The sequence below is a fragment of the Squalius cephalus genome, assembly GCF_949319135.1.
Source record: "Squalius cephalus genome assembly, chromosome: 18".
NCBI classification, from domain to species: Eukaryota; Metazoa; Chordata; class Actinopteri; order Cypriniformes; family Leuciscidae; genus Squalius; species Squalius cephalus.
Window position 1 is genome coordinate 23,330,527 of NC_137139.1, and position 21,970 is coordinate 23,352,496.

At 36.2% G+C, this 21,970-nt stretch overlaps 3 protein-coding genes across 3 annotated transcripts in view; 2 read left to right on the forward strand and 1 right to left on the reverse strand.

Moving 5' to 3' along the window:
- The window catches only part of c1galt1la (core 1 synthase, glycoprotein-N-acetylgalactosamine 3-beta-galactosyltransferase 1, like a), a 73,997-nt gene that overhangs the window by 20,116 nt on the left and 31,911 nt on the right, over window positions 1-21,970 (forward strand). The gene's annotated exons all lie outside the window — the stretch shown is intronic.
- Window positions 273-2,911, forward strand: LOC307146276 (uncharacterized protein; the record flags this gene model as incomplete). Its single annotated transcript, XM_079850174.1, has 4 exons — window positions 273-362; window positions 1,003-1,113; window positions 2,236-2,402; window positions 2,866-2,911. 4 exons carry the CDS (start codon window positions 273-275, stop codon window positions 2,909-2,911), a joined length of 414 nt encoding a protein of 137 aa, XP_079706300.1.
- LOC307146278 (uncharacterized protein) lies at window positions 4,770-9,136 on the reverse strand (the record flags this gene model as incomplete). Its single annotated transcript, XM_079850177.1, has 7 exons — window positions 9,097-9,136; window positions 8,695-8,747; window positions 8,334-8,403; window positions 5,695-5,754; window positions 5,535-5,594; window positions 4,881-5,161; window positions 4,770-4,787 (listed from the first exon to the last, which is right to left on the reverse strand). Exons 1-7 carry the CDS (start codon window positions 9,128-9,130, stop codon window positions 4,770-4,772), a joined length of 576 nt encoding a protein of 191 aa, XP_079706303.1. The 5' UTR covers window positions 9,131-9,136.

A 21,970-nucleotide genomic window follows, 5' to 3' on the forward strand; every position in this document is an offset into this window, starting at 1 on the left:
ATGCAAACATATATAAACAAATTCAATTGCAATTATTACATAATGTTTTGGTACACAGTTCCTTAAAATTAAACTTTTTATGCATGACTTTATTTCAGGTTCATTATTCAATTTATGAATTCAACTTAATCAATTCTTTTTTTTCCCTATGAACCAGAACCAGCTTGCATTTATTTCTTAACAGCATTATATGACTAGCCTACAGTAGGTGTTATCTCTGTTAACTAATGAACCTTATTGTAAAGTGTTACCTTATTTTCATTAGGTGCTTTATGGTTGATAAAGACCAGGCTGAAATCAATGCTGTCCGTAAGGTGTTCAACGAGTCAGATGTTCTCCTTTGTTGGTACCATGTAACCCAAGTAAGTACTAAGTTAAGATTGAATGGAGACTGCTTTGATTTTTGCTCATTTTGCAATATAAATCTATTATTGTTGTGCTAAAATTTCAATCAAAAACAACAGTTTAAATGTTTGGTTACTGGATGACACATAAGGTTTAGTGAAAATATATGAATGGCCTAAAAATGAAGTTAATTTTGTTGTACATCTTACAGTCGTTTGTAACTTAGAATAGAAGAATAGAATAGAATGAGACATTTATATAGCGCTTTCATATGTACTACTGTACACCCAAAGCGCTTTACAATCATATCAAGGAGAGATCCTCAACCACCACCAGTGTGCAGCATCCACTTGGATGATGTGACGGCAGCCACAGTACAACAGCGCCAGTGCGCTCACCACACACCAGCTATAGGTGGAGAGAGGAGAGAGTGATAGAGCCAATTCAATGTAAGGGGATTATTAGGAGCCCATGATTGGTAAGGGCCAATGGGTGGAATGGTGCAAGACTTCTTGTCATCCGCTTCCAGTTATTTGTTGGCCAATTTGCCATCAATTGATTACAATAATACTAGCCAAATGCATTGATTAGATTAATTGAAGGTCTCACCAGTTTAAATAAATAATTTTATATTTCCCCACCATTTATTACACACAGGCAGTAACACGTTGGCTGTCAAGATCTGAATCTGGTGTGAGTGGACCTGAAAAGGCAGATTCGAGAGCGCACATTATGCAGTTAATGTCGGAGCTGAAATCCTGTTCCACGGTGTGTTGCTTTTCATTTGTTTTATAGAGCAATTATAGCTTGTAGTGTGACTCTTTTTTTTTTAATGGTAGCAAGCTATGTATATGTGGTCATGTACCTTGCAGTATCTACAAAATGTTATTATTTTAACAGAATAAGAGGGAAAAGGAATGAATGGAAAAGCATAGCGCCAAACAGTAGTCAACAAACAGATAAATAAACAACTTGCAGTGCGTTGATCCAAGAAAACAAAAAAAAAGGATAAAAGATTTGCCACACTTTATTTGTGACCTCTGGACCATGAAATCCTGTAAGCTTTTTGGCCAGTTTTCGTGCAAGGTGCGCAAAACGTTTTCGGATTCAACCCTTCATCAGTGCATTGTGTATCCAAGCCTATACCTGCAGTCATTTATAAGCTTATTATGTAATCAATGTAATATACTGGAATCTGACTCTAACAATAAAAATACACACGTCACATGATTGGACATTCAAGTATAAAGGTTACATGATTCTCATTATGTATCTCACTGTATAAATTAACAGATAAACATAGATAAAACATCACAATCACTCAACATTTATAGAAAACAATTAAATAGTTAATTCCTCATTCATGCCCAGAGGATATAGATATTTCCATTTGCACTACCTCTGTAAAAGTTTCCGTTCCATATTACCAGCCCTGCGTGACCCTGTGTTATGTGCACTATAACTACGAAATTTAATTCCGAGATTGAATGGGATATCGTATATAACAAAATAAGATTCTTTATGAATAATAAAAAAATATATTTTTATTTTAGTTCTGTCCTGAATAAGATATTTCACATAACAGATCTTTACATAGTCCTCAACTCAAAATAATAGCTACATTTATAATCATTTATAATAATAACCCTGTTCAAAAGTTTACATAAGTACCCTTGCATTTTTTATGTTATAATATACAAACATTAATTATTACCTTTCATATAGGCCTAAATGGATTTAGTATAATCAATCACAAACATGACATTCCCAGCACACTAAGTGCACACACTAGGGTTGAGGTCTATGTCGAGGATTACCTTTATGACCTATAAATTCAGTTCTTATACTAATAACACAAAACAACATGATTTTGCTTGTCCATTTTTACAGGAACATGAATTCAAGAAAAAAGCTGAGATGTTTCACTGCCAGTTTAAGAACTTAAAAGATGTCTGCAAGTACTTTAGGAACCACTGGGAGCCAATTGGTCCTCTGTGGTCTAACTTCGGAAGATGTTATAAGCATGGAGACTCTGAAACAAACAATCTAATAGAACGGTATACATTTTTATGCATGTTCACTTAATGATAATCATCATAACTGAAAGTTAGCATGGTGTTTTGAGTATCTTTTAGTTTGTTAAAGAGTACATTGTAATTGTTCCAACCTGTTGCTGCTCCTCATTCAACAAACTGATCTCTCTGCTTTTATTTCCTTGTAGCTTCTTCCACCGTTTAAAATACCAATTCCTCTGTGGCATCCGGAATCGTAGATTGGATAATTTGATTGATGTGCTATTGAACAAGACTGACAAGTACTTCAACATAATACAGGATTTGCAGTCTGCTGGGAGAGTCTTTAACCCTCTGGAATGTAAAATGGAAGAAATAAAGAAGTCTGCTCAGAGGATGCTAGACAACGGTTGGGCCACAGCAGTTACTGCAGCTTCAACAGAAACATACATATACGATGTTCCATCTGAAAATAATCCACATGTAGTTTACTGTGTATGCCCTGCAGAGCAGTTCTGCAGTTGTCTTGCTGGTACAAGGGGACGTACATGTAAGCATCTCATTTTATTAAGTCTTCTCACTTGTGGTGATGGTGAAACCTTTCCAGATATGGACACACAACTGCAAGCCCATGCCAAGAACTTGATTCAAAATAATAAGTATAGCATTTCTACAGAGCCTAAAAAAACACTAGAGGTTGAAAGCTTATTTGGAAGAGCAGTATCAAAACCATGTATAGTGGCGAATGTATGTGACTGCTGTACTTTCTCATATCATACAAAATGTGCTTGTCTACTACTTGCAAAGGGACTTTTAAATGAAATGAGTGAGACAACATCAAAAAATGCAATTAACATTTCAGTGGAGCCTATACAGGATAAAATTGCAGATGAAGATAGGCGTAGTATAACTATCAGGAAACTGGAAAGCATACTGAAGACTCTACAGACATGGGAGAAAATTCCTGAGGACATTGCCCATAAAGTCAATGAACTAGAAGTGCAAACAAAGGAAGAAAATATAAACTTTAAAAGATTTGTGCGACTTTGTGATGAGGACAAGTCACGGAAAATACGGCCACTATTTGCAAACAGAAAAAGAAAGACTGACAGAAACACTGCCTCAGAGACGATGACAGATGTCACATCAAGTTTTCCTATTAAATCAAGAAGAAAATGCAGAGCAATCAGTGGTCCAAAAAGATAATACAAATAAGGTTTGAAAAGTACTTTTTATTCAAATGCAGTTTTGCCATTTTAACAAACGTTGTACTTGTTCTCCACTATATGAGTCCTTTATACGAGTCCACCAGTAAAAGTTACTATAAAACAATTGACTATGAAAATAAAAGCCTTGTCAAATATCAGATAAAGAAATTGAACTTTCCTTTTTTGTTTAGAAATAATCTGATAGCAGCCACGTGTGCAGGAACATGGGTACTGTTCATTTCAAAGAGTCCTCTAAAAAGGAAAAGAAAACCTCAGCCGCTGTAGGCCCAAAGCGGTGGGTGGCCAAATCCAGCTCAGATTCAGGACCAAGGTTTTCCACATTACTTTTCATTTGTTCAATGGTCCTCCTGCAAATCAATTAAAATGTTCATGTTACTACCTGGGATTGTTACTTTGTTGCATCATAGCCAAAGATCCACATTGTTAAAAGCCCTATATAAATGAAGGAAGGTGACCTAGACTTGATCATATGGAATTGCAATACGCATGACATCATTCTCTTGTTGATTAATTGGCCTCTTGATACAGGGACTAAACAGCAGGCTGAAAAAGTTTGTACAATGGTAATATTAGAAATAAAATGCACATTAGGCCAATTAAGTTTAACAAAGGGCAAAAACATTGCATTTTCTGTCAACAGAACAAACAGTTCTAGAACGTCAATGCACCCTACATTTGTACTTTAAGATGAAAATAAAATTAAAAAAATCTGTCCTGATCCACGCTGCTAACCTATTTTCCTAATATGACCTCAGAGGCAATCCTAGACACTACACTGTGATATAGAGTCAGTGTAGCATAAAATTGCATACAGTCAGAGACCAGCAAGTAGTGATTCGGGGTGTATAAATAAAAAGAAGGTGTAGACATTAAGATATTCTAAGACAAGACACCACATACAGAGAGGGGACTTATACAGACACACTTACAGTGTTGCTGGGATGTCCTCTTCAGGTATACCAGCAAGTAGTTTCTCTTTCGGCACATGTTTGGCCAGTGCCATCCCAAACCCGTTTGCTAGGTCTTCCGCCTCTCCCTCGGTTAAAGTGCTGAATATTGTCAGCTTTGACTTTGCCTTTCTAGGCTGCTGCAGCACATTGGGTGGAACATCTTTTTTGCCAACCTATGAACAAGTACAGTGTCACAGATGCAAAGCATGAGAGCAGGGCTTTCTAAATATCAGTCATGTACTGTACCATGCCTATCAATAGCCATGAGGGGGAGAGTGGTAAACTCCATATTACTTTCCATCTTCTTTTATACTTAAATGTATGCATATAATAAAAATACAAACCCTTATCAACATTCGGAACATGTTTGTGGACATGTTTTCTCCTTTGACCCTCCTCCTCAACTCATCTTCATCTACCTGGTAGCTCTTTCCTTGCGCTGTTAGCCTTCCTAAAACTTTGTACACTTTCCTTTCTGTTTCCTCTACTCCCTCATCTTCCCTATGTCTTTCTTCACTGTGTTGCTCATGCATCTCTTCCTCCTCGTCCTCCTCCTCCATTTCTTCCTCACTGCAAATGGCCATAGGTTTTCCTATGGCCTCCAACATGGACATAACGGTCTTTTCTGTTCAAAAATATGTCAGAACTCATGTCAACATCACAGGTTTACAATGTGGGACAATCAACAAAAATGTAATTACTAGCTAAACCTTTCTATCAATTAAAGTGGAATGTCACTCCTTTATAAGAATTGACATGTTTGTTCTTTCTTTGTCCCAGGGCAGAGAAAGTAAACTATACTTGTTTCTAACATATACTTTGGCTTTGCTTTGATCTGCTTTCTCTTGGCTTTAGAGTGCACTGACCAGTATCATTTATGAATGGAATACTTGGGGGGAAAAATTGTCTGTCCCAGGTGAAGTGACTGTAGTAGTGTAAATGAGATACAGCCAAAGTTCAGTTAAGTCAGAAAGCATGCAAACATTTGAATTTGTTACCCTGTTGTAGTACAAAGCCTTCTGCAGATCTAGAGGGTTGGGCTAACAGGTCTGGGTCAGCTGCGTAAAAAAAACAAGATATAAAAGTGTGAGATTATCTAAAAGATATATTTGTATGGCTTGTGCAAGAAATCCAACCAGTCAATAACAAAACAGTTACCCGAGTGTGGTGCAGTGCCTAGTGCAGGTAAAGAGATTTGGGGCAATGAGTTGCTGTCATCTGTATAAAAAAAAAAAAAAAAAAAAAAAAAAAGTCACACAATACACAATTCAAAATCTACAAAAAACTGTGAGTGAATGTGTGTGTGTGTGTGTGTGTATATATAGAGTGATTGATTGAGTGAAAGTGTGAGTGTGTGTGTGTGTGTGAGAATGATTGAAAAGTGTGTGTGTGAGTCTAATCATTTATTTATATAGCGCTTTTTACAATACAGATTGTTTCAAAGCAGCTTTACAGAGACAACAGGAAAATAATGCAAAAATTTCCAGAAGAAATTAGCATCACAATCCACCTTAAATAAATTTAGTAATGTTTCATTTTTGTTATAAAAAAGTTATTTAGTTAATTTATATAGTCGCTCTGGAGTAAACGACGAGTGAGGGAGTGAAAGTGTGTGTGTGTGTGTGTGTGTGTGTGTGAGTGAGAGAGTAAGTGAGTGTTTGAGTGAGTGAGTGTTTGAGTGAGTGAGAGTTTGAGCGAGTGAGTGTTTGAGTGAGTGAGTGTTTGAGCGAGTGAGTGTTTGAGTGAGTGAGTGTTTGAGCGAGTGAATTAGCGAGTGTTTGAGTGAGTGAGTGAGTGAGTGTTTGAGTGAGTGTTTCAGTGAGTGAGTGAATGAGTGAGTGTTTGAGTGAGTGAGTGAATGAATGAGAGTGTTTTTGTTTGAGTGAGTGGGTGTTTGAGAGTGTTTGAGCGAGTGAGTGTTTGAGCGAGCGAGTGTTTGAGTGAGTGAGTGTTTGAGTGAGTGAATTAATGAGTGTTTTTGTTTGTTTGAGTGAGTGGGTGTTTGAGTGAATAAGTGGGTGTTTGAGTGAATGAGTGAGTGTTTGAGCGAGTGAGTGTTTGAGTGAGTGTATGAATGAGTGTGTTTGTTTGAGCGAGTGAGTGTTTGAGTGAGTGAATGAATGAGTGAGTGTGTTTGTTTGAGTGAGTGAGTGAGCGAGCGAGTGTTTGAGTGAGTGAGTGAGTGTTTGAGCGAGTGAATGAGCAAGTGTTTGAGTGAGTGAGTGAATGAGCGAGTGAGTAAGTGAGTGTTTGAGCGAGTGAGTGAATGAGCGAGTGAGTGACTGAGTGTTTGAGTGAGTGAGTGTTTGAGCGAGTGAATGAGCAAGTGTTTGAGCGAGTGAGTGAATGAGCGAGTGAGTGAGTGAGTGTTTGAGTGAGTGAGTGTTTGAGCGAGTGAATGATCAAGTGTTTGAGTGAGTGAGTGTTTGAGTGTTTGAGTGAGCGAGTGAGTGAATGTTTGAGTGAGTGAGTGTTTAAGTGAGTGTTTGAGTGAGTGAGTGAATGAGCGAGTGAATAAGCAAGTGTTTGAGTGAGTGAGCGAGTGAGTTTTTGAGCTCTTGAGTTTTGGAGCGAGTGTTTGAGTGAGTGAATGAGCAAGTGTTTGAGTGAGTGAGTGTTTGAGTGAGTGTTTGAGCGAGTGAATGAGCAAGTGTTTGAGCGAGTGAGTGTTTGAGCAAGTGTTTGAGTGAATGAGTGTTTGAGCGAGTGAATAAGCAAGTGTTTGAGTGAGTGTTTGAGTGAGTGAATGAGCAAGTGTTTGAGTGAGTGAGTGTTTGAGTGAGTGAATGAATGAGTGAGTGTTTGTTTGTTTGAGTAATTGAATGAGTGAGTGAGCGAGCGAGTGTTTGAGTGAGTGAGCGAGTGAGTGAATGAGTGAGTGAGTGAGTGTTTGAGCGAGTGAATGAGCAAGTGTTTGAGTGAGTGAGTGAATGAGCGAGTGAGTGAATGAGCGAGTGAGTGAGTGTTTGAGTGAGTGAGTGTTTGAGCGAGTGAATGAGCAAGTGTTTGAGTGAGTGAGTGTTTGAGCGAGTGAATAAGCAAGTGTTTGAGTGAGTGTTTGAGTGAGTGTTTGAGTGAGTGAGTGTTTGAGTGAGTGAGTGTTTGAGTGAGTGAGTGTTTGAGTGAGTGAGTGTTTGAGTGAGTGTTTGAGTGAGTGTTTGAGCGAGTGAATAAGCAAGTGTTTGAGTAAGTGTTTGAGTGAGTGTTTGAGTGAGTGTTTGAGTGAGTGAGTGTTTGATTGAGTGTTTGAGCGAGTGAATGAGCAAGTGTTTGAGTGAGTGAGTGTTTGAGCGAGTGAGTGTTTGAGCGAGTGAATGAGCAAGTGTTTGAGTGAGTGAGCGAGTGAGTGAGCGAGTGTTTGAGCGAGTGAGTGTTTGAGCGAGTGTTTGAGCAAGTGAGTGAATGAGTGAGTGAGTGAGTGTTTGAGCGAGTGAATGAGCAAGTGTTTGAGTGAGTTTTTGTTTTTGCTGTTTTTTATTCAGGATACTCCGTCTGGCACGTGCAATGATGACGCAGTGAATAGTGACGATTCTCTCTGACCAATCAGCAATCTGCTGTGTTTTCACGTCACATTTTAGTATCGCCTCAGCTCGCTTAGAACCTCGCCGGAGGTGGTATGAAAAGAAAAGTACCTGGAAGCAGGTACAGGTACAACTTTTACACAGTGGAAAACCAAACAAAGCAGAGTCGAGTCGAGCTGGCACTGTGTAGTGGAAAAGCGCCAATAGACATTTGTACAGAGTCAGGCAGTAGAGTCCAATTTGTTTTTATATGACTTCTGCGATTTTCTCCTTTACCTTGACATATGTAGCACATGAGTGTGCCTGCACACTCTAGATGCATCACTGCCCCACAGGTACATGCCTTCTGTTAAAAATAAAAAAATAAAAAAATAAAAAAATCACATATACAATAGGGGTGTGAACCATATATACATGACAGGTCGGTAAAGTATTATATGCATGTCAGGTACAGAGATTATGTATACTATATATGAAAAGTTTCCATTCCTAATATGAGTTCTCATAGACATGCATGTGAGTGTATGGTCTGTATATGCATTTTATGTGTGTATTGACATTTTATAATGACAAATTATAATGATTATGCTTGAATAAGACATGCAGAATATCACTTTCATGTGAAAACCGCACTTACTGTCTTTTTCCCTGAAACATTTTTGGCACAAATTCCACATTTTTTTGTTCGATCTGTAAATACAGGATATATATATATATTATATTTATAAATATATTCTTGTCTCTTTTTTGTTGTTGCTTATAATATTAGAATTTTTGAAGGTCTGCTTTCATGGACTGATGAAAATAAAAAAATGGTAAAGATTTTTTTCTATGAACAATTAATGCTGTTCTACATCCACATTTCTGACTAACATGATTTGACTTTTCAAGCCTGTACAAAAAGCTAACAAAGGAGACGCTGATTATCTCCAGCATCATTCAACAACATTGTTGATGATTAAGAAATATGGCAAGGGCCCAAAATATTTTAATTTAAATTTATACCTATTGATAACATTTCAATCAATAAGCCACATACCTAAAGACTGAAACAAAAGTGAGGCCAGGCGCATTCTCTCTTTTTGTATTGCAGGGCACTGGAAAGAGGTAATGTAGCCACCAGACTTCATAAATTCAGTGGCAAACTTGAAGGAAGGCAAAAGTTTTTTGACAAGAGAGAAAAAATACAGAAACATAATTACATTTGTCACTAAATAAATAATCAGACAAGTATTGGCACTTTAATATATCAATGTACAAGGGTAGATTATATATGATAATAGGTTTAAATTAAAATGGTTGACACATGCCTGCAGTGATTTACGCTGGGTAACAGAAATTAACTTACTGCAAGTGTGTGGATACCACATGACACGGAATCGGATTGCAAATTGTGTTTTGTGGTTTTAATGTCCCACTCTCCTTTCACCCCCCTTGAAGCTGCAAATGTACTGTAATCAACAAAATCATAATCACGGCTAACATCCAACTCCAGTTAACAGTTAATTTTAAAATAAATATTTTGTCATCTACTCATATCCATGTCAGTCAAAACTGTTGCGTCCTCGTAGCAAATCTAATCTACAGAGAGGGGTACTTATGCTAGTCATGTGAGCATGCCTGTGCAAGAGTGGGTCTGTATAATGTAAATAGTGGGAGTTGTGAGGAAGTTGTGAGGAAGTTGGTTGGAAATTGATCAGCTCTAAAATGACTTAGAGGTAACAGTGTTAATGAAGGGCAGGTACTGCCATTTTACACAATTTAGCCCTTATAGTAGATTTTAGCCCATTAGATGACGGATATCATTATAGTAAACAAAACAATAAATACCTACCACCAGTGTTGAGCAACTGCTTGGCACTGCCACTCTGTCTCTCCAAGGGAGTTGAAGTAGGTGATGCACCTTCTGTCAAAATTGCAATGCTAAAACAGAAATATTTGAAGTTATAATAATACCATTAGACACTTATTGCAATATTCACTCTGCCTTCTGGCCCTGACATGTTCCAAGTTCCATGGTCCAACACAGGAAATTGCACCAGAATAAATGATACTGACTCTTTGAAGTTTGGAGTACTTACTAGGCGTTCCAGGAACATGAAACAAACTAATGTGAGATGCAGCTCATCACAGTGACAATCTTTTTAATTCATAATTTGAGCATGTAATAAAAATATTTTTTTGGTATTTTTCCTTGAAAGTTGTAATATGTTAATCTTAACATACTTAAGATGCTAGCATAACATTTTAGTCAGATTTGTTAACTTTCATGGGTTTTGTGGTGTTTAAGACACATTGTTACATAAAATAGAAACATTTGGAAGAGGTGATTTGACAGATAACTAAGATTTTTGTATAAAGACAGAAATAAAATAGAATCCACATGTGAAAATGATTTATCCTTAAAAAGGTTTGACTCACAAAAAAGCTCCAGTGATTGCCACCCTCGAGATAAGCGCCAAACATCTCTGTTGCCCCTTTCAAAATGTTATTCTGTAATTCAGAGAAATAGAATAGAAATCAAAGGAATAAAATATAATCTGAATGCTGTTTAATTAAGTTCCCTGAAACCTAGCAGCAGCTATTCATTAACATAATACCTAACAAAAAAAATGCAGGTCAGTGACAAAATATTTAATCTTCCGGTAACACTTTATTTTACAGTGTCCTTGTTACATATGTTACATGTACTTACCATAGTAATAACAGTAAATTATGCATAATTACATGCAACTAACCCTCAAACAAAACCTAATCCTACCCTAACCTTATAGTAAGTACATGTAGTTACTTAATATTACTCAGTACTTAAATATATAATTACACTGCAACAATGACACCTTAAAATAAAGTGTAACCAATCTTCCTTACCTTGAGAAAATAGTGGCTCTTTGCCCTTTTTGATCCTTCCAGAATTTTTGTGAGTGCCTGAGAATTTACATGCACAACACCTGGCCGATCCTGATTTAAGGTAGAGGGATACAATATTTTCCTTTTTAATAGAGTTGAAGAAATAAACATGTATCAAATCAATTATATATACTGTATAATAGAATTCAAATTATTGCTGGTAAAATTACACTTACCCTGCTAAGGACATTACATATGGAATCCATGACCTGAAAATTTCAAGGAAAAATGTGAGGTAAACAAATTGAACTGCTCTATATTTTAAGTAAAATAGAAATATATAAGTCATTTATCATCAGTCCTGTTCTAGACTGGACCTTTAAGGTACAAAATGCCCAGATGTTGGAGGCATGTTTTGGTGCTAGACAAGAGCCAACACACAAAGCATGTTATTTATTTTTATGCATTCTGGGCTTAATTTCCCAGTTTGTTTGTATTTCATTGTTTTTCAGCATCTGACTAGCAAAGAAATGTCTTCGTGAACACCTTGCAGAACTTCAAAATAAATTTCTAAGGCTAAATGCAAGTCAGAGGCCATTGTTGTTTGTTTTGGTGGTAGTGTAAGAATTTACATAGCTTACTATAAGGACATTAAGTTACCTCGTCAGAAACCTCGTTGTCCTCCATTAAAGTTTTGAAACTTTCGACTTGTATATTATATGGCCCCACACTTCCTATTGTGAACTTTGGCCTTTTACTTTGGAGACACCTTAATGCCTTAACATCTACAAAGATGAAGAATAATTAATAGATTACACATTTTGCAAGTACATTGGGTTTTAAAATGGTCAATAAATAAATAAACAAATGTTTTATTTTTAAATCAATAAAATTTAAAATGCCCATCTGATAACATTGCAAATGTATGTTTATAAAAAGATGCTGTGAGAAGTTGCTTCTCTTGTAGCTTACAAAGAATCAGCCTCTCCCCCAACCGCCAGTAAGGTGAAGGTATACATTGTGTTAGATTTTAAAACATGTTAAAAATGAAACATGGTTAAATTACATTAAATAAAGTAAAAAATCATACCTTCCATTGTGTGCTCTTATTGACACTTGGTGTCCTTTAGCCTAAATACAGAAGCAATGATAAATAGCCTACTTATTATAAATATGATTATTTTACAGATAGGTCTACTGTGAGGTTATACCATCAGGAAAGCCATTTTTGGTACACATTTTACTATATTTACTGAGGACAACATCATGTAACAGAATAAATCAGTGATGACTTGAGGTCAACATATTCATATGATGGTCTGAGGACAACATCATGTAACATAATAAATCAGTGATGACTTGAGGTCAACATATTCATATGATGGTCTGAGGACAACATCAGCACAGAATAAATCAGTGATGACTTGAGGTCAACATATTAATATGATGGTCTGAGGACAACATCATGTAACAGAATAAATCAGTGACGACTTGAGGTCAACATATTCATATGATGGTCTGAGGACAACATCATGTAACAGAATAAATCAGTGATGACTTGAGGTCAACATATTCATATGATGGTCTGAGGATAACATCATGTAACAGGATAAATCAGTGACGACTTGAGGTCAACATATTCATATGATGGTCTGAGGACAACATCATGTAACAGAATAAATCAGTGACGACTTGAGGTCAACATATTCATATGATGGTCTGAGGACAACATCATGTAACAGAATAAATCAGTGAGGACTTGAGGTCAACATATTCATATGATGGTCTGAGGACAACATCATGTAACAGAATAAATCAGTGACGACTTGAGGTCAACATATTAATATGATGGTCTGAGGACAACATCATGTAACAGAATAAATCAGTGATGACTTGAGGTCAACATATTCATATGATGGTCTGAGGACAATGTCATGTAACAGAATAAATCAGTGACGACTTGAGGTCAACATATTAATATGATGGTCTGAGGACAACATCATGTAACAGAATAAATCAGTGATGACTTGAGGTCAACATATTCATATGATGGTCTGAGGACAACATCATGTAACAGAATAAATCAGTGACGACTTGAGGTCAACATATTAATATGATGGTCTGAGGACAACATCATGTAACAGAATAAATCAGTGATGACTTGAGGTCAACATATTCATATGATGGTCTGAGGACAACATCATGTAACATAATAAATCAGTGACGACTTGAGGTCAACATATTCATATGATGGTCTGAGGACAACATCATGTAACAGGATAAATCAGTGACGACTTGAGGTCAACATATTCATATGATGGTCTGAGGACAACATCATGTAACAGGATAAATCAGTGACGACTTGAGGTCAACATATTAATATGATGGTCTGAGGACAACATCATGTAACAGGATAAATCAGTGATGACTTGAGGTCAACATATTAATATGATGGTCTGAGGACAACATCATGTAACAGGATAAATCAGTGACGACTTGAGGTCAACATATTCATATGATGGTCTGAGGACAACATCATGTAACAGGATAAATCAGTGACGACTTGAGGTCAACATATTAATATGATGGTCTGAGGACAACATCATGTAACAGGATAAATCAGTGATGACTTGAGGTCAACATATTAATATGATGGTCTGAGGACAACATCATGTAACAGGATAAATCAGTGACGACTTGAGGTCAACATATTAATATGATGGTCTGAGGACAACATCATGTAACAGGATAAATCAGTGACGACTTGAGGTCAACATATTAATATGATGGTCTGAGGACAACATCATGTAACAGGATAAATCAGTGACGACTTGAGGTCAACATATTCATATGATGGTCTGAGGACAACATCATGTAACAGGATAAATCAGTGACGACTTGAGGTCAACATATTAATATGATGGTCTGAGGACAACATCATGTAACAGGATAAATCAGTGATGACTTGAGGTCAACATATTAATATGATGGTCTGAGGACAACATCATGTAACAGGATAAATCAGTGACGACTTGAGGTCAACATATTAATATGATGGTCTGAGGACAACATCATGTAACAGGATAAATCAGTGATGACTTGAGGTCAACATATTAATATGATGGTCTGAGGACAACATCATGTAACAGAATAAATCAGTGACGACTTGAGGTCAACATATTAATATGATGGTCTGAGGACAACATCATGTAACAGGATAAATCAGTGATGACTTGAGGTCAGCATATATGTAACATAATGTAACAGAATAAATAAGCTAATTCAAACGTTTCTCCCTGGATCTCGCAGCGAATCGCGCACTGAATGGTCAGTGCGACGCGCAAATGATAAGTTAACGTACTATTCTGGGGCACCAGTGCAAGCGCTAACAAACTGTCGCACCAGCAGAAAATGAGCTCGCATAAGGTGTAGCTATGCACACTATAATAAATATATACATCTAAACAGTATTTTCATCTTCTTTTTTGAGTCAAGCGATGCTGATCAATTTTGGCTGGCAACTGCCAATTAACTTAACTCGCCAATCCAAGCTAATAATTATACTTCGATGGTGGACAAATCATAATCTAAAAACAAATATGAATTTTAACATCATCAGCCATGGTAGAAGGCACATGTTAATTAATAGAATTAATAGAATGTAAAAAGCCGTTGGTCTTACCTTGTAAATTGTGCGCTTGTTATTGGAAGAGGTGTGTGTGTGTGTGTGTGGGTGTGGGTGTGGGTGTTTTTTTTTTTTTTTTTTTTTTTTTTTTTAAATTTGGCGGACTCGACGGGGGCACACGGTGATGACATCATAAACGTTGATTGGCTGAGGCAGTTGTTGTCCCAGGGTCATCATACAGGTATTGGTCTCAGGTCAACTCCCACTTGGTAAAATCAGGACGTGCGGCAGGCACATCTTACTTTTGTCAGCCAGTTCCCTCGTCATATCGGGAAACACGGACAGATCCTCCCACACTGTTAAAAATGTATTGTAATTTTACAGGAAATTCCTGGCAACTAATTGCAGTAAATTTACAGCAAGTAATATACAGGATTTTTACTGTTTACTTTTACAATAAAGTACTGTATTTATACAGCAGTTGTACTGTGATTATAGTAGCATTATTACAGTAAAATGCTGTAATTTATTTCAATTTACTGTATATTTACTGCAACTCAGTTGCCAGGAATTTCCTGTAATTTCACAGGACAGAATTACAATTTAATATTGTAATTCAATATACTGTATCCTGTTATTTGTAAATATTACAATACCATGCTGCCTGTAATTATCCGTATTAGGCAATTAAAAACACAACAATGATATCTTTTTAATCTTTTATTAAAAACTGTTTTCTTAGGAGGGTGTAAACACTAAACAGGTGCGTTGAGCCCGTATCTCTTCTCTGCTTTGCAGCCCATCTGGGAGTTGATTCCACAAAAAGTTCTGAAAACCGAGAGAGAGGAAAAAAAGTTTTAAGTTTTCATATCTGTTAAATAATGACAAATACTGTGAAAAAAACAAAAGTATTGCTACTTGCTCAAAAATTATTTTGATGTATTTATTTAATATTAACAACTTAACTTGTTATTAGTTCACCCCAAAAAAATGATGTCATTAATGACTCACCCTCATGTCGTTCCAAGCCCGTAAGACCACCGTACATCTTCGGAACACAGTTTAAGATATTTTAGATTTAACGTTAGTCCAAGAGCTTTCTGTCCCTCCATTGAAAATGTATGTACGGTATACTGTCCATGTCCAGAAAGCTAATAAAGACATCATCAAAGTAGTCCATGTGACATCAGTGGGTTTGTTAGAATGTTTTGAAGCATCGAAAATACATTTTGGTCCAAAAATAACAGCATTGTATTCTCTTCTGGGTCTGTTGTCAATCCGGGTTCACGACGCCGCAGTGACGCTGCTGACGTAAGACGCTGCTGACGTGTTATCTGGTGTGCCCGAGCTTCGTTTACAGACGCACGCTGTAAACAAAACAATCTTCGCAAACATGTCTAAGGATTTCGACACAGAGGAACAATGTAAAATAGCTTGAATACAGCGTGCGTCTCCCTCAGACTGTAAACTAAGCTCGGGCGCACCAGATAACACGTCAGCAGCGTCTTACGTCAGCAGTGTCACTGCGGAGTCGTGAACCCGGATTGATAACAGACCCAGAAGAGAATACAATGCTGAATAAAGTCGTAGTTTTTGTTATTTTTGGACCAAAATGTATTTTCGATGCTTCAAAACATTCTAACTAACCCACTGATGTCACATGGACTACTTTGATGATGTCTTTATTAGCTTTCTGGACATGGACAGTATACCGTACATACATTTTTACACGTTACACGTGTACACGTTTCGTGTCATGGCCCCCAGTAGTTGCCAGGGAGGAAATCTAAAATGTAATAAAAATCTGTTATTTATTATAGGCATAAGAATAAGACTTTCTGATTGGCTGGAAGACCATTCAAAACACTTATAAAATGGCTGATAAAAATATTTTGCTATCAAAATAATTAACTATAACAAAATCCCAAGGTCATTCACATCCCAAGGTCATTTTAAAGTGCCCTTTATTATGGCTTTTAAATATTCCCTTTCATGCAATGTGTAAAATACATAGCTGTTAGTGAAATGTAAACGTTCTGCAAAGTTGTAAATGCATGATAAATAAAAGTTATTTTCTCCCAAAAGAAAGAAAAGACTCTGAACAAAATCAGGAAATATCAACATACTTTAACAGTAAAACACTATGTAATGTAAACTTATCTTAATGAGATTGGGAAAAACAACTCACCACACTAAACTTCGGTTGATTATTTGCAGGATTTTTGAGCCATTCCTCAAAATTCTCAACCTCTGTCATGGATGTTAATGGAAACACAACTGGGTTTTCAGGCATTTCCATGTCTTGGTCTGCTGGATTCAACTTGTTGATGCTTTATTAGTTCCAGTCTTAATATGTGGACTTCTGCAGCTGTAAAAAAGAAAGAAAAAAGTTTGTAATATATAAATAAATAAATTTCATTTTGTCAACTCATTAAGGCACAATTCACTGAACAGATGAGAAATATATATATATATATTTTTTTTTTATAGACTCCTTAAAAGAATTTGGCACAAACACAAACAGAAGCTCAACTAAAATGATTGATTAAGTGATTATAATTTTAACTATTATACAGCATGACAAAAAAATTAAGTTTTCATTGAATAAAACTAGATTAAAATGCCCATAAGTTTAGTTGACTAAAAAAAGAACTAAACAAAAACAGGATAAGGTTGACTAAATATGAAAAAAGTTAAAAAGTTGGGTTCGATTCCCAGGGAAAGCAAGAACTGATAGGAATGTAAATGTGTACCTTGAAATGCAATTTAAGTTGCTTTGGATAAAAACGTCTGCCAAATGCATAAATGTAATTACATAAACATTTTCACTGGCCTAAGAACTTAAGTTGTAAATCAGTAAATGGTTGAGAATGGTTTCTCTGAGAAACCAGAAAACATACTGTCCATTTAACTCTATTTCAGCTGGCTTTACGTGTGGTGGTTGTCGGGTTCATCATATCATAACACTAAATTATGTTATTGAGAAAATATAGAGGCCAAAAAGTTAATGTAAAATATAAAGGATAATATACGTATACTAACATCGGCTTTGGCCTTCTTTTTGGCCGAATCTCCTCCTCTTCCTCTTCAGACTGTAGATCTGATGTGTTGCAATTTAGAACTTTCTTCAAGAGTTGTCGTGCCACAAAGTAGTCATCTAAAAATTAAATAGCCTATGTTAAACTTCAGTAGACCTTCAAATTAATAGAGTAAAAAAGAACAGAACTATAGACAACAGAACAATATGAGAATGTGATTAAAAGGATTTTCTTCCCATATAACATATTGGCAAAATACTTTGATATTTGCTTACAAAAGCCATTTAGATTATTTAAAAAGAAAATGGCATACAACATGATTTAATGACGCTGGCATCATATTTTTTCCAGTCAGGTCCAGGTTCCTCAGAATTTTTCAAGTGAAACATCCTTAAACGAGAAGGAAGTAACAAACAGCACCAGAGAAATGTAACTTCCTGTTTCAAGAACAGGTCAGTACGTCTACCTTGGGTTATTTCACCAAGTGCATGGTGTAATTGCATATGGGTCACTTTTAAATTAAAGAAGCTGGTCCAAAAAATAAAAGAAATTCAGATATGGTCAACAAATCGGAATTGGGCATCAAGACCTGCAGTATAAATGTGGCCTTATTGAACTCAATTGAATCAACAATGAACTGTCAACTTACTGTGAAGTTGCTAAAGAACTTACTGTCTTAAGGTGGAGCTGGAGACAGGTACAGTTTTTCTATTCATTTTATCTAAAAGAAACATAACAGAAACACAAAATACACATTGCAACCAGTGAGTTGTGGAAAATAACCAAAATTTGTAGTGTTTTCAAAAATAATTATACAGCAGGGCTCGACAATAAGGACTGCCTGATGGCCCGGGGCCAGCGTGAAAGACACTTGGGCCAGTAGCAGGAACTTTCACCTGCCCGACTGGGCCAGTGCTGCATCTTCAAATTTATAATTTGCAACTTTTTAAGCCTTGACAATTTAAATGCTGTAGTGTGGACCAGTATCAGTATTTGATAAAATATCTGGCTAAATCAAGTTGGAACAGTATTAAATCTTACTTTACTCTGATGTCAGGAAAAGATGAAACTCCAAAAACAGACTGGTGGTACTTGAACGAACTGTAAGCTGCAACAGAACACAGACACACAGACACACAGACACACACACACACACACACACACACACACACACACACTATCTTAATATGATATGAAATAATTATCTGAAACAACATTACATGGGGAGGTGGTGGAGAATATATTTGTCATGATGTAAACAAAAATGGACTCAAACTAACCAAACCAGTACAGTGTTAAATGCTGTAGTGTGGACCAGTGTCAGTATTTGACTAAATATCTGGCTAAATCAAGTTGGAACAGTATTAAATCTTACTTTACTCTGATGTCAGGAAAAGATGAAACTCCAAAATAAGACTGGTGGCACTTGAACGGAACTGTAAGCTGCAACAGAACACACACACACACGCACGCGCACACACACGCACGCGCACACACACACAGTATCATATAATATTAATTCTTTTTTTTTAAACAACATTACATGGGGAGGTGGAACTGTCAAAATGTAAACAAAAATGGACACGTTATACCAGAAATTCAGTGAAAAAAGTAAGTTAGGTTACGTTAGGCCTAACATGATAATAAAATGACAAAGTACAAAATGACAAAAAAATGTGTATTCTGGATATACACTCTTAATAATAAGAATAAGAATAAGAAAAGTTAATTATTTGAATACAATTGTATTATTATTTAAATTATTTTATGCATATTATTAACACTATATTTAATTTATTATTATTAATAATAAAATAAATTACACAAAATAATGTATACCATTAGACAAAGAATATGAGGTCTTTTTCCATGATTTCATTTTGAAGTCAAGTCAAGTCAAGTCACCTTCATTTATAGAGCGCTTTTAACAATATAGATTGTTTCAAAACAGCCTTACAGTGATAAGCTGTTACGCTTCCCAAAACAGCCATGGCCTCAGAATGTGTCCCATAAGGACAAACATGATGATGATTATTAAATGGCTGGATTAGCTGTTGTGTGAAACTGAGAATGAGTTGACAACCGTTGCTGCAGACACTGGGAGCAGGACCAAGAGACTCATACCAGAGTGTCATCCAGGGCTCAGACGCTCACAACATTAAAAGAGGCGTGGAACCCCAGCAGAGACTCATGGGAACAAAGAGATTAAGACAGCTCGGATAGGCCTTTAAGACCGTTAGGGTACACTTGAGGGAATGGCATTAGGTTGTTGGCCCTTCCTGTCTGTTGTTATCACATGGGTTAATGAGCTGATGAGTTGAATCAGGTGTGTTTGATTAGGGAGACAAAGAAAACGTGCAGTGTTGGGGGTCCTCCAGGACAGGTTTGGGAACCACTGAGTTAGACAAAAAGGAGAAATATTAGGCACTTTCCACAAATATGGTGTAAAATAGAACCTGAAATACTCCATTTAACAAGTGGTAAGTGAACGCTTAACCTTCAGAAGCAAAGGTGACTGTCAACCAGTGGTCTGATCTAAATATTTATCATAAAATCTTGATAAGTGTTACATGCAAAATCTATGTATTAAGTGTTTGATAAGTAAAAGGATTTAAATATTGTTACAACAATGAATATAATTTCACAAGATTTAAGTGATGTTTTTACACATGGTAAAATTTATGTTAGATAAATAATTATAGGTCTATAATAGTGTACACTATTTGGAAATTTCAAAAATTTCAAAACGAAGCTAACAGATACAGACGGGCCATTGTTGTGTGTGAGTGGCTCTAGTAGTGATTGTTGTGTTAATGGACTCTTCTCTTTGTCCGTGCTCAGCTTGGTGTCTTTTCTTCAAGTTGCAGTGGCAGTCTCATGTCAGTCGATAGTTTGTAATCACGATTCTCTCCTACCGAAGTACTGACCCTATTTCCTCTTGGCCTGTGCCTTTCTCAAATGTCTAAATAAATATTGTATTCGGTTACACGTATGCGACTCAAGAGGCATTGAATTTAATTGCATCCCAGTTAATAATTTGAAGAGTTCAGATGCAAAAGCTTCTAAGTGCCATCTGAAATTTTTATCAAGCTCGTAGGACTATATATAAGTTCAGTAATTTCACTTAAATGGCAATGAAAATTACCTATTAATTGTAATTTTAAGTGAAATTACTGAACTTATATATACGAGCTTGATAAAAATGATCATTCTAGAAGAAAATTTCAGATGGCACATAGAGGCTTTTGCATCTGAACTCTTCATTTATTTATGTTGAGGTATAGTGTTAATTTACCACATCCTTTCCTGAGCTTTAATTAAGTAATTCGACGTCATCTAATTTTAGACCTGTAAAAGTGCAAAGCAACACTGAAATGTCTACATGTTTAACCGAAGAAAACAAACAAACAAACATCTAAATTAGCATTATGGTATAATCTAGTGTTCCGTCAAGTGATCTGGTGAACGAATCGCTATTTTTGAACGAATCTCTTAAGTGAATCATTCTCGTTCACTGACTCATTTTGGTTCACGGATGACTCTCCACACTGTAAAAACATTTTATTGGTTTAACTTTAACTTAAAAAGGTAAGTTACAAAATTGCATAAAATGTTTAGTTAATTAAAAATGTGATTTAATACAATGAAGGAGATTGGTTTAATCAACAGAAACTCCAAACATTATGTTATCTGAACCATATGTGTGTGTGTGTACTTTCTGAACAAATCACCTCCTTCACTGAACGAGTCTGAACGAAATTCGGCCACTGAGAGACTTGTAAACTGATTGATGAATCTCTTTCGCTAACGATAGGATCCGCTAAGCAAAAGTCCAGTTTGGCAGGTGAAACTTGAGACCGAGGTGTCGAAAGAATTGTGAATTAGTAAAAATTACTATGGCCATAGGCTACACAATTTAGTTTTATAAAACGCATGCCCAGCAGCTAGAGGGGAAAAAAATGGAAAAAGCACCAATATCCCAGCAAACTTGCCCGTGTGGGGTCACTGCAGGCAGAAAATTCTTATTAGGCTAACTTATGATCACTTTTTTTTTTTTAAAGAAACACACACACAAAAAAAAAAACCGCTGCTGGTCGCGTGAAACCGTCGCGCGCTTAGTTAACGCAATACGTCTAAAACTCGAGGTTACAGAGTAACAACAGAGTAACAGAGTTGCTGTCATATCAGTCCTCAAGATGACCCTTAAACTCTTTTCCAAACAGTACATGAGATCCAGACCTTTTTTTTTATGTCATGTTCAGTTAGATGGGGACGTGTGTTGTGAAGTGTATTTATGCAAAGCTTGAAACAAAGTTGACAATATGGACTTTATTTGACATTATTTGAACAAAGTTGAATATATATATATATATATATATAATTTTTTTTTTTTTTTTTTT